Source organism: Lissotriton helveticus, chromosome 12 (genome assembly GCF_964261635.1).
Source record: "Lissotriton helveticus chromosome 12, aLisHel1.1, whole genome shotgun sequence".
NCBI classification, from domain to species: Eukaryota; Metazoa; Chordata; class Amphibia; order Caudata; family Salamandridae; genus Lissotriton; species Lissotriton helveticus.
In genome coordinates this window covers 625,414,667-625,428,384 of record NC_136073.1, presented here as the reverse complement: position 1 = coordinate 625,428,384, position 13,718 = coordinate 625,414,667, and the positions used below count along the sequence as shown (strand labels likewise).

The window sequence follows — 13,718 nt, the reverse complement described above, 5'->3', positions numbered from 1 at the left end:
GGGCCAAAAGACACCCTGGCAAGCCTGCCTCACTTAAGGTCCTCCAGAGCAAGTTGCGAGGGACGAGGTCAAATGTGGCTCTCAGATCTACGAAAGCCACATACAAATGACCTTTCCTGATATGCACGTACTTCCAGATCAAACAACAGAATCTGAATATTTGATCAATGGTGCTAGTCTTGCTCCTAAAGCCAGCTTGGAATTTGGAGATTATTTTTGCATCCTCCAGCCAATCATTAATCCGAAAAAGTAGGTGTTTGGAATAGAGTTTCTGCAAGATGTCCATTAGACTAATTGGTCTATAGTTTGAAGGTACCAATCTATTCCCCTTTTTGAAAATTAACACAACTTCCGCTGCACGCCAACTATCTGGAAAGCAACAATTTGTAGACAAAACATTAAACAAACGATTTACATAGGGAGCCCATACTTCGATGTCGTGTTTGTATAGATCCCCCGGGATTTTATCAGGGCCAGGTGCTTTGCAGTTTTTTAGTTCATTAATCGCCCTTATTGTTTCCTCCAGTGTGAAGTCAAGGGGTTCAATAGGAGGAGGGAACCATGGTATCTTGTTATCATCACCGTCATATTGTTTATAAAGGGATGTGAAGTGGGTCACCCATGTCATTTCATCCAAGAACGTGTCTTTTACAACTCTGCCTGCATGCCCCTCGTTTGCCACCAGCCTCCAAAAGGCAACATTATCATTAGTCTTTGCAGCAACTAGCATCTCTGACCAGATCGACTCTTCCAATAATTTTTTCGATGTTTTTAGGGCACACTTATATACCTCCCTTGCAAGTTTGACTCCTTCCTTTGGTTTGCTTTTGATAGCAAGGAGGAGATTTCTCTTGGCCAGCCTGCATGTATGATCATACCATAATTTTCCATGGCTCCCCACTCTTATGTTTTGTTGCTTTTTCCTTGGCATTTTTGACAAGCAGGTTTTTAATTCGCAGAAAAAAACATTGTGCAGTTCAATAAAGTGATCGAAGTGGACAGGTAAAAAAGATTGACCAGCCATAGGTCCGAACATTTCCCCAAAGAGAGAGTACACTGATGCTAGGGCCTTACCATCAGACAAAATATGGGGCCATTTTACTGCACGCCTGTTATTATTTACGTGTACATCCTCACATATTTTGACATTGGTAGTCTCAGATGATGGAATAGCTAGGTTGACAGTAATGTCACTAAACATTTGCACATCAATGTAAAGTTCTAAAGGGTAGTGATCACTTTCCTCCCTACTTGCCACTTTCAAATCAATCAAATAATGCCAAAGGCTAAGGGAAACAAGTATGAAATCCAAATTACTATTGGATTTCGCAAAAGTTGGATGTTTTGACAAATCCGAAGGGAGGCGGCCATTGCATGCTCTAAGACCATGGTCTGCAGTTAGCCTTAGCAATTGAACGGCCAAAGTGGAGCACTTAACAGAATTTGAGATTTCAAGCTGGGGGATTTTGTACGCCTGATCCTCGTCCTCAAAAACATCATTAATACCAAAAACCGGTTCGAAATTGCAGTTTAGGTCGCCTCCCAGAATTACCGGAGTATCACCAACCACCTTATTCAGAAAGAGATCCAATGTTTCCAGAGTTGGTGAGACCTTGGAATGAGCAAGTGGTCTATTGTAAACGTTGACGATGTAACATTCATTTCCGTTTGGGGGTACAATTTTTAAGGCCAGGATATCGGGAGTTCCTGTATCTATAATTTCAACCCTCATAACCAAGGTGATTTTAAGCCATATAATCAACCCCCCTGACGGTCTCCCCCTATCAGACTGGACTGCCTTAGTGCCATAGGTTTTGTATCCGACTCTATGCGGAACATCTACAGCCCATGTTTCTTGCAGTAAGCAAAGGTCACTAGTATCAACATAGTCAGCCCATTCAGGATCCTTAAGATTTTTGTCTACACCAGCAATATTCCAGGACAAAATGAGCAAACGTGAGGTTAATCTATTACTGTGACAGGTTTGGACATCAAAAGCCGGCATAAGTACCGGCTGAAGATGCACACTACCTAGCTGTATATCGGCACTTTGATTATCTGTCTTAGTAACCACATCCCTTAAAATACCGATGGTTCCCCCATCTAAACAACTCACATCCAGATCGTGACATACCTTATCAGCTGCTAAGAACCTTTCCTTATTCTGGTGGTGGTCGAACTTATTACACAGTGTACAGTAAGTGTCATATAACCTGGGAATACAATCAGGCATAGTCCCAAGTCAATCGACAGCATCTAAACAACTATACCTGTTAAAGGTAGGAATACCAGACCACATATATCGTTCTGCCTGTCTAGCCAAGTTGGGTACATAACCGTGATACTGTTTAACGTTGTTCCAATTATGCCCATGTTGTATAGGCCTAGGTGGAGGGTAAAAAAACGATAAAGGCCTAGCTTCAATGGGTGGTGTATCACCATATGATTTCCATTTACAAATCTGTTCAGCACTATGGGGTTCCTCAAAAGAAATGACTATACAGTCACCCATAATTTATTTGGCCATGGGACCTACCCACGGCACCCTACGAACCATGAGGATTTTACTTTTCATATGGCCCGGAATGGGTTTGTTCGAGTTTAACCAATAGATCACTTTGTTTTTTAAGGATTGAAAATTCTCCTCATATTGGTTTTCTAATTCAGGTACCCCTGTGAGAACAATCACAAATGGGCTTGCGTCAGGTGGCAAATCTATATACCCTCCTTTAAAGTTGTTAAAAGAATGGCCAGATTGGTAGTTTAGCTTGTTAGAAACATTGACAAAAGGTCTATCAGTCAAGGGTTTAGTACTGGAAAGGTTAGTATGAGGATTGGTAGGTGGATTAGATGTGGATTTCTGTGGAACGGGGGTATTGGGAATAGGAGAATGGGTAGCAGCAACATTAGGCAGTTGAGGCGTTTTATTTTGAACATGATCCTTCTGCAAAGATTTGTTGAAGATATTTGCAGATGACGAAGTCAAGGGTATTGGATTTAATATGGCTGGTGTTTTTATTATCGATTTTATATTTGTGCTTTTTGCTATTCCCTCTTTGTTGTGCTGTATACTAGTTGGAATTTTGTTCAAAGGTATCACAGGAGCATTGGCTGGTGCTTGAATAGGCACTATAGGTACATCAGTGCAATTAAGACTTAAGCTGGATAGTGTAATAACACTTTTTTCCACCTCAAGCAACTGGTTCTCAATGCCAGTTAACCTGACTTCTAATGGCCTGAGTAATTTCTTAAGCGTCTCCCATACCAGTTTTAAAAACCCTTCCCTTCCCCCTTCCTGTTCTACCATATTTGAGGAATTTCTCTGGCCCTCGTTGTCAAAATGGTCAGCCATCATGACCGAGTTTTGATCATCTGTGCTATCAATGATGCTTTGGACATTTGGGGGCGCTTGGTCAGACATATTATTGACAATCGTTACATTAGATGTTTGCGGGGCAACCCCTATAATATTTTGACTAACGGCTACCTTCGCCTTTTTTCTAGCATGGGCAGATGTGTGTTTCCTCTTTCTCTTATTTTTTGGTGATATCTTAACAGGCACCTGACTTTTATTCGGGTCTATTTCCACCGATACCTTTGACTTCTCACCATTTTTAATTCCCTCGATATTCCCTATCTGTGGATCCGAAGATGGAAGACTTTCAGAAACAACACTGACAGAGGGACCCAGGGGAGCAAGGTCTTGATTAAAAGGGGTGGTTGTTTCCTCAGCAGTAGAATGAACCTCGACCAATGTGATAATTGGTGTAGGGCCAGTAGTGCGCTCAGGAGTTTTTGAGGAGGCAATGCTACCTAGGGAGGATTTTTTCCTTAGTGCTAGTTCGATAGAGAGCCTCCTTGCAGACTCTAATTCCAAGGATACTCTGTGCTGGAGTTTAGTGATCTCATTATCAATTGAAAGGCTTGTCCTTGTAATAAAATCGTCCAGGGTACCTGTAGCCTTTTTAGAGGATTTGGTAGACTTGCTCCTGGTTTCACGGACAGACATTATTTAAATTATAAGTGGTTTACAGTTAACACAAAAACGCAACTGGTTGACTCACATGTAGAACCAAGAGGAATGGCCCGGTCCGGTCTTAATCGGTCTATAACGGCCTAAAACGGCCCTGTCTTTGCCCAGTCTTCGCCCCAGCCTTGGCCCCGCGCGCGTCCCGCGTGCGCGTTCCTGACTCAGTTTATCAAGGGGAAGGGCAGGTGGAGGGGGCGGGAAGAGGACCAGCTGCGGCCGATGAGCGCCGCTCAGCACGCTGGTCCTCGCAGTCCCGCCTCTAACCTTGGTGCAAGGATCCGCTCTCGATGTGGCCGCGTTGGTGCTCCAATGCACGTTCAGGGACCCGGTGGCAATGTCCTAACCAGTGTCTTCCGCCTGCGAGCGGCTCCCGCGTAGCGGGGGCCGCGAGGCGTGGTGTGGTGTGGCGCAGCGGCCGGAAACAGAAAAGCAAAACCGGGACTGTTCTCCCAGCAGGTCAGCAAAGAAACCCAGGGAACTTGCACTCCTCGATGGTTTTATCAGGTGGAGGGGGCGGGAAGAGGACCAGCTGCGGCCAATGAGCGCCGCTCAGCACGCTGGTCCTCGCAGTCCCGCCTCTAACCTTGGTGCAAGGATCCGCTCTCGATGTGGCCGCGTTGGTGCTCCAATGCACGTTCAGGGACCCGGTGGCAATGTCCCAACCAGTGTCTTTCGCCTGCGAGCGGCTCCCGCATAGCGGGGGCCGCGAGGCGTGGTGTGGTGTGGCGCAGCGGCCGGAAACAGAAAAGCAAAACCGGGACTGTTCTCCCAGCAGGTCAGCAAAGAAACCCAGGGAACTTGCACTCCTCGATGGTTTTATCAGGTGGAGGGGGCGGGAAGAGGACCAGCTGCGGCCGATGAGCGCCGCTCAGCACGCTGGTCCTCGCAGTCCCGCCTCTAACCTTGGTGCAAGGATCCGCTCTCGATGTGGCCGCGTTGGTGCTCCAATGCACGTTCAGGGACCCGGTGGCAATGTCCCAACCAGTGTCTTTCGCCTGCGAGCGGCTCCCGCGTAGCGGGGGCCGCGAGGCGTGGTGTGGTGTGGCGCAGCGGCCGGAAACAGAAAAGCAAAACCGGGACTGTTCTCCCAGCAGGTCAGCAAAGAAACCCAGGGAACTTGCACTCCTCGATGGTTTTATCAGGTGGAGGGGGCGGGAAGAGGACCAGCTGCGGCCGATGAGCGCCGCTCAGCACGCTGGTCCTCGCAGTCCCGCCTCTAACCTTGGTGCAAGGATCCGCTCTCGATGTGGCCGCGTTGGTGCTCCAATGCACGTTCAGGGACCCGGTGGCAATGTCCCAACCAGTGTCTTCCGCCTGCGAGCGGCTCCCGCGTAGCGGGGGCCGCGAGGCGTGGTGTGGTGTGGCGCAGCGGCCGGAAACAGAAAAGCAAAACCGGGACTGTTCTCCCAGCAGGTCAGCAAAGAAACCCAGGGAACTTGCACTCCTCGATGGTTTTATCAGGTGGAGGGGGCGGGAAGAGGACCAGCTGCGGCCAATGAGCGCCGCTCAGCACGCTGGTCCTCGCAGTCCCGCCTCTAACCTTGGTGCAAGGATCCGCTCTCGATGTGGCTGCGTTGGTGCTCCAATGCACGTTCAGGGACCCGGTGGCAATGTCCCAACCAGTGTCTTCCGCCTGCGAGCGGCTCCCGCGTAGCGGGGGCCGCGAGGCGTGCTGTGGTGTGGCGCAGCGGCCGGAAACAGAAAAGCAAAACCGGGACTGTTCTCCCAGCAGGTCAGCAAAGAAAAGCTTTTAGTCAAACAAGGACAACAACAAATGAATGAGGCAAGTTTTATAACGCGCAACTTAGCCCCGAAGGGCGTCAACAAAGGGATTGGAAGCTTGACTCAGGGCCCTAAGACCAAACTATCAAGCCACAAATGAATTTATTGTGGCGGGGAGGGCACACCCTAAACACTCCCCCTGAAGCTACCCCCCTGGGTGACACTATTGTCTATTTAGGTGTTATTAATGATGCAGGCAAACAAATAAGTATCCCACCTTGCAACTAGGAAAAGTTAGGCACTATTTATCAGGCAATGAGAGTAGTGCCCAACTTTTGCCATATACAAGGTGGGATACATATTTGTTTGCCAGTATTAGTGAAGGGGGGGGGCCTATCCCTCCGGTACTTCTTCCAGAAAGAGGAAGAACCTCTCTACCCTTCCGGCTTAGATCAGGGCATCCCCTCTTCCTTAAGCCAATATTTAACAGTATTAATGACGTAATCAGAAGCATAACTAGCCCAGCAAACCATATGCAATCTTGAGCTTATTTCTAAGTCATATAAGGTGCAAGTGACAATTAGTCAATGATTTCTTACCATAACGATACAAATGCTTTAATCAGCCACATAGATCACAAACCTGCTCATCACTGGCCCAATTACCTACTACAACATCACTAGTCCAATCAGACATGCTGTCAGCAGTTCACTCATGCATGTCAGCAAAATAACCAGTTGTGTATTATAGTTCTAGTCAGTCAAGTAGGTCACCAGTCTAATAAAACCCCTGCTGCCAGTCAAGTGAGTCAAAATTACCAGCAGTCAGCCTGGTCAGCCATATGTATCAGTGCCTTAAGATATTCAAGTTTAAAAAAAACAACTGATGGACAGAATGCTGAACAATGTCAAACACTCTCCCCCAGTACAAAAATTTGGGCCTCAAATAATTGTCAAGTTATTGCTTCACTGATCCAACCACGTGTCAGCGGCTAAGATGCATTTGTCAAAGTTAAATTAAGGTAACCAGTTGGAGTCAAAACTTAACTCATTTATTTCAGTTTTTTCCACCAGCCCAAGGCTGGCCTGCAAGTGGATTTTGCATAAGGCTGAAGCCTTTTCTCAAGTAATAATTAAAGGTAATTGTTAAAAACATGGTTTTCATTTTAAACTGTAGATACCTGAGATCATTGAAGAAGGTTTCGAGCTCTTCTCGCTGCTCATCGAGGGAGAGGTCTATGTCCAGGTAGCTGCTGTTGCTTGCCAGCTGCACGGTGCAGTCTTCCAGCTGAAATCAGCAAAGAATACAGAGTTAAAAAACAAGCCATAGTACTGCAGTATAGTGACCAACTGCAGAGTCTCCCATTGACGTTAAGGGTTTTGAAGCAGACTTTGGTGGCAGATAAAAGGTTTTAAGCCTCAGAAAAAGTATTTGCTTGCTTAAACTAGCTGACCATTCGAAAATCACTTAAATGTCACCATTCTCTGACCTCAAAGCAGCCGTTCTATTGGTGATCACGCTGCTGTAGTGTCGTTAACCCCTTCCACGCTCATGACGAGCTCAGCTCGTCATGAGGTACGCCTGTCGTACGCTCATGACGAGCTGAGCTCGTCATGTAACGCGGTATTTGCGAATCTTTAGCGCACAGCGGGAAAACGCTTAGCGCGGATGGGGTTAAGGATATACTTTAACCAGATCTAGACTAGCCTCTTAATGTTCAATAGAACAATACTGCTATTCCCTTGGCCACCTGATAGGGCCAGTGCTTCTATAAGATGACCTAAATGACAAAGCAGCCTTAAGGCGTCTCCAAATTATTGTCAAAGTTGCCAAAAACTAAAAAAAATGTATACCCGTGAAATGTTTAATCAGCCAAAATGCTGTTCTTCCTGGAGTGCGGAAACACTTTTGCAATAGTGCATCTGCACGACCAAGCCTTTGAAGAAGTAATTTGCTTCAAAGTTTTACTTCAAACAAAGCCTATAAAGCTGAATTCTAGGGGCTTAAAAAGAAACCTATAGCTCAACTTTAGTTGTTGCATAGAAATGGGGTAAAATTGTTTTTTTTTGCAGATTTATACAGCACAAACTCGACTCAAAGGTATTGGAGCGTTTTACATGAGCACCAGTTACGTTACACAAAGACACATTCATTTTTGGTAGGCACGGGGAGTTCAAGTGATTTTCCCAGAATCACAGGATGCTGAGCCAAGGCTCGAACGCTGTCCTCCAGCTCCAAAGTCGGCAGCTCTAGCTCGCCTCATCAAGATACTGCATGCAGTGAATTCTTTAGTTAATGTGAAAATGATTCAATATAAACAACTGATTAATATAAATTGGAATCGGAACATACGTACAATTGTGCAAAAAAAAAATCCTTGTTGCAATGGTACAACGACGGGTTAGCATAATTCACCTTCTAACGTTTTGTAAAAGAAGGAAAGAGGGGACGTGACCAGCCAAGATGACTGAGTAGATATAATCCATGAGTGCTCCACTGCGTAATTCTATGTCAGGACTGGAGGCGAGGATTACGCCTTCTTGCTTCATTTTATTGAACAGCAGCGAAGATACAAGAAGACTACATTTCCCATGAAACAAAGGGAACATGTAGTCAAGCAAAAACACATGGTAACAACCAATCAAAGCATATAGATCCAATGTCCAATCAGGGCTCAGGAGGCCCTCTTTCTTCGGTGCTACGCAGCAAGTGAAGTACTCTTCAGTTTTCTGTCTTATGCTAATGATGTTTGACGGGCGCTGCTTCGCGCCGTAGTTACGAGTGCTTGATTATGCTAATGATGTTGTTCAACGATGAGTGCGGCTTTGCGCTGTGTTTCTAAATGCCCTTAATGCTATGGATGCTGGTTACGTTTTTTCCTAGGTCGGGCGCTGCTTCATGCCGCATATTTGGTGTTGTGTTACTCTGCGGCTTTGTGCGCTTTGATCGGCAGCGCGTGTGTGTTTTCATTTTTGGCAAGCGTTCCTTGCAGTTTATCTCCCAGCGTGTGGGCTGCACTGTGGATATTTAAGCCGAGGGCACGGTCTCCTGTCCCTACGCGGCTTCTCGCTGGTTGTGGTTCCTGGCCTCCAGAGGGCGCGTCAGGCAGAGCAGCGCGGCGCCGTTTGATCTCTCTTGAGGAGTTTTCAAACGTTGCGCCTGAGCAAATAGGAACCGGGTCAGAGGGAGACGCCTCGAGGGGTGTAGAACGGCAGTTGTGAGCAGTTGAATGGCCGTTTTTAGGTTTCGCTGGAGTGCGGAGCTCTTAGCTCCGCCTCCAGAGAAATCTGTAGTCTTCACAGTAAGGACACTTGAATACGCCCTCTGTTGCCCTCTGTTCCATTGGCTAGCTCCATAAATGGAGGCTAGCCATTGGAACAGAGATCTGTCCGTCATTCACGGACCAGATTCGTGGGCGTTCCCTCGATTTTTTCCCTGGGCGTTCCCTCTGTGGAGTCATGCGGCGGTGGGCGGAGTTGTTTTTGTTTTTTTCGGCGCCATGTTGCACTCATTCTGCGGCCGACCGACGTTGGAGGAAGTCCAGGTGGGTGAGTGCTTGTTTTTCCTTTTCCTTGCCTTCCCGCCCCCCCTCCCGCTGACCGTGTGCTGTTCCCCGCCCCCCCTCGCTGTCCTGTGCCCCGTTCCCGCCTCCTCCCGCTGTCCGTTCCGCCCCCCTCCCCGTGTGTCCGTTCCGCCCCCCCTCCCCTTTCACTCTCCGTTGCTTGTTTCTTCTTTTTTTCGGGGATTTGGGCTCTTAAGAGAGGGGCTGTTGTGCTGAAGGCCAGGCTGGTGTGTCCCCGAAGGCCCGAACTTTCGGGAAGGTATCGCTCTCAGAGGTGAACCCAGCAGACGGCAGAGTGCAAGGTGGAGACTCGAGAGCTGCAGGCGCACGCCGCACACCTGCTCTGCACCCTGGTGTAACCTGTGCACACCTGCTCTGCACCCTGGAGTAAGGTGTGCACACGCGCTCTGCTCACTGGAGTAAGGTGTGCACACCCGCCCTGCACACTGGTGTAACGTGTGCACACCTGCTCTGCACCCTGGAGTAAGGTGTGCACATGCGCTCTGCGCCCCAGAGTTACAAGGGCACACGCGCTCTGCACTGCACACACGCCGTGCACCACAGAGTTACAGGTGCATACATACCCGCTCTCCACCCAGAGTTACAAGCGCACACGCTAGGCACCCCTGAGTAACAAGTGCACACGCGTTCTGCACCCCTGAGTAACAAGGGCACACGGGCTGTGCACTGCACACACGGCAGACCTCAGAGTTAGAGGTATACACGCTCCGCACCTCAGAGTTAGCTGTGCATATACGCCGTGCACCTCGGAATACAGGTGCGCACACGCTGTGCACCTCAGAGTCACCTGAGCATATACACCGTGCACCAATACAGGTGCGCACACGCTGTGGACATCGGGGTTACAAGAGCATACACGTTGTGCACTTCGGAGTACAGGTGCTCCTTTTCTGGATCAGTCTGATGAGGAAAAGCAAGCGCCTCATCCCAGATATGAGCACTGCCAGCGCTACTCTTTACCTTAGGGCCCCATAACTGCAGTGTACTGCACGCCCTACACTACAGCTCAGATCTGCAGGGGCCATATCATGAACATGTGCATGCTCGACACCACGTTTTAAGTGATTCCATTTAACAGGATTATTTAAAAGGCGTCCCTTCGTTTGAAAACAGAATGACTTTCCAGGAAAATGTTGCGAGCTCAGGTTGTGTGACTTGCATTTTGAGGTGCACATTGTGCGTTCACCTGTAGTCTACAGGCGCAGAGCTTGGTCGCACCTGGGGCTGTATCTTGTAGGCGTTCCTTTGTGCTGGGCGCAGGTGTGCGACCGCACTTTCTAAAACTCGTAGATTTAAATCGGAACTTCTCCAAGATCGTGCTTGCGATGCAGACAGCATGACTTCAAAACCTTCATAATGCTGATTCCAAGCTGTGCAGTCAGTCTGATGCACGTGCACTGACTCTTAGCCATCACTGAATATTGTACAGCACAGCTGACAGCCAATCACACGCAGGCGGAGTGTTTACGCGAGAATAGAATGGAAGTCCTAGGTCGGTTCTCCAGGTTAGCTCTATTTTTTATTAGTCCAGTGGGTAAAAGTGACGTAAATGCACAGCAGGCTTCGCCACAACAGGGGTGTTCTGGGGGCCTGGGTCTTGGAGAAAGGGTTAGACGTGTGGCTGGCTCTACCCAGCTCGTGATGTTTCACACAAGACCGTGAGCAAGAGATTTTCCCGCACCCCCCTCCCGCTGTCCGTCTTCCCGTTCCTTCCCCCCCCCGCTGTTCGTGTCCCCGTTCCCGCCCCCCCTCCCGCTGTCCGTGTGCCTGCCCGCCCCCATCCCGCTGTCCGTGTGAAAAGTGCAGCTGACGATTTTATGTTCAATTTAGTCGGCGATAATGTAATATTTGAATGCAATAGACGAGTACAATGGTCTCATAACTTTAGTGTTATGCTTGTGGTATTAGGTTTTTACTCAAGAACTTGTCCTTTTTCTAACGCTGGAGTGCACAGATTTTCCTTTTAGGCTGGAGTGCACAGATTTTTATGGTTGCTGTTCACTTTGGGCCTTGTGGTGCTGTGCTCTTCTGGGTGTGGTATGACTTTGTTTTAAAGGTTTATTTTGTAGATTCATGAGAGGATGCAGTTCATTCTATTTAGTTAACACTTAACCAACTGTATGGTTATGGTGTCTTGTTGGATGATGGGGTTGTCTGTCGTTGTATTTGTGTTACGGTGGCGGACGGCGTGAATGTGCTGTGGCAGCTGTTTGCCCATTCTGTTTTGTTACATTGGTGAGGGCATGATGCTGCTCGGTGTTTAAAATGTGTTTTGGTATAGAGTGGTAAGTAGACTATTGCTGGCTATGCACACCTGTGCAGCGTTGGAATATTGTGTTCTCGGTCTATTGCTGGGATTTGGAACGCTTGTAGTGTGGTTCAATCCTGCAGTGTTTTAGGCGAGGCCAAGCACTCATGACCTGTCAACGGAGCGAATGATAAGCCTTTGAGTTAATCACCTCGCCTGTACCTCTCCCAGCCTCGGGGCCGAACTGGGAACCCAAACCACCCTTGGCAAATTTTCAAACCAGCTCCTAGTAAGCCACCCTACTACAAAGGGGGGCATTTAGGGATTCTCCGCCCAAGACAATTTGGGAGAAAATGGTGCATTCAACTCATTTGTCATTATGTTCAATTGTGTAAGCTTTCAAAGCATATTAAAGGTGGAAAGTCCGCCCCACCTCCAACCCTAGCGCTGCTCTAGTGGCATCCTAGGTCGCAGGCGTTGCTGGCACTCCATTATCATTACAATTCTAAGGTTTATGCTGGCTAGTAAATGGTATGTGTGTGTATGTGACTGATCCCGAGTGTGTGCGTGTGTGACTGCTCCAGTGTGTGCGTGCATGTGACTGCTCCAGAGTGTGTGTGTGACTGCTCCTGGGGGTGTGTGTGTGTGACTGCTCCAGGGTGTGTGTGTGTATGTGACTGCTCCAGAGTGTGTGTGTGTGTGTATGTGACTGCTCCAGTGTGTGTGTGTATGTGACTGCTCCAGTGTGTGTGTGTGTGTGTGTGTGTGTGTGTGACTGCTCCAGTGTGTGTGTGTGTGACTGCTCCAGTGTGTGTGTGTGTGACTGCTCCAGTGGGTGTGTGTATGTGACTGCTCTGGTTGTGTGTGTGTGGGGGGCTCTGGGTGTGTGTGTGTGTGTGGCTCTGGGTGTGGCTGGCTCTGGGTGTGTGTGGCTGGCTCTGGCGGGGTGTGGCTGGCTCTGGCGGGGTGTGGCTGGCTCTGGCGGGGTGTGGCTGGCTCTGGCGGGGTGTGGCTGGCTCTGGCGGGGTGTGGCTGGCTCTGGCGGGGTGTGGCTGGCTCTGGGTGTGTGTGTGGGTGGTAGTAATTGCTGTCTGCTGAGCTCGTCCGTAGGGTACAATAGTTCTCACATTTGCGAGAGATTAAGCTATTGGCAATGTAAATGACAATGGCATTTATTTATCTGTTTTCAAAACCAACACATAAATACAAATTTTTTCATTTACAATGCCAATAGCTCTAACTTCTCCAAAGGCGAAACCGTTGCATTGTAAATGCTTGTTTTTCCTGTGCCCACGCTCTATGCCTTAGTCCACAACCTCCTGTTGAAGGCAGAGCCTGTATCCTAAGCTGAAGCTTCTACGCCTGTAAAGGTCTTGTAATTTGTAGAGGGCACTGGTGAGGGACACTACCCAGACCGGTTTACCCTGTGAAAGGGTTGATTAATTTATTTGGCCAGCGATGTCCCTGGGCTTGAACCCCTAAATAGCTCTGCGGTTATCCGCACGCATAAAATTATTTAGGCTGCCACCCAGCCTGTTAAAGCCTCAGCTTGCGGGGCCAGTGTTGAACCACTTTGATTTATTGTACAACGCTTGTCAAGGTGTCAGTATGGAATACTATGAGGATGACTATCAGGAGGAGGAAGACCCCCTCGCTGACATGCCATGGGGTGATGCTTACTATGAGGCGGTAGATACCTCTATTTACAAAGCTGTTGACCAGGCTATCTCCCCTCTCGAGGATAGGCTTTCACGCCAGATAGAGCAAGCCTTTACCATGATTTCACAGCAAATTGCCCCTCCTGTTCCCCAGGTTCCATCTACCTCTGCCTAGGACCCTCTTAGCCCTCCACCACCTAAACGCTCCCACGAGGCGGGTGTGGATGGGGATGCTATTGACCGCATTAGGCAGGCCTTCATGGCTAGTCCCCCTGAGGCTCCGGCAACGTTTCCCCCTGCCCCGGACACAGGTTGCCCGTCAGGTCAGACCCCCCTCCCTGCTGTCCCAATTCTTCCGTCTTCCTGGGACATCCCAGGATCCCCCAAGTACCGCGGACATGTTGGATCCCAACAATATAGTCCGAATGGACCCCAGCAGATACAGTTGCTGCTTTTGTGGCTGCCCACATATGACGT

At 48.7% G+C, this 13,718-nt stretch overlaps 1 protein-coding gene across 2 annotated transcripts in view; it reads right to left on the bottom strand.

Moving 5' to 3' along the window:
* Positions 1-13,718, bottom strand: part of FHOD1 (formin homology 2 domain containing 1) — a 1,641,100-nt gene that overhangs the window by 1,551,904 nt on the left and 75,478 nt on the right. For both annotated transcript variants that reach the window (XR_013603775.1, XM_078670473.1), the window contains exon 2: positions 6,933-7,039. Coding sequence is in view for 1 of the 2 variants with exons in the window: in XM_078670473.1 (XP_078526599.1) it covers positions 6,933-7,039 (107 nt within the window). In the remaining variant the exon portion in view is untranslated. The remainder of the gene's footprint in view (positions 1-6,932; positions 7,040-13,718) is intronic.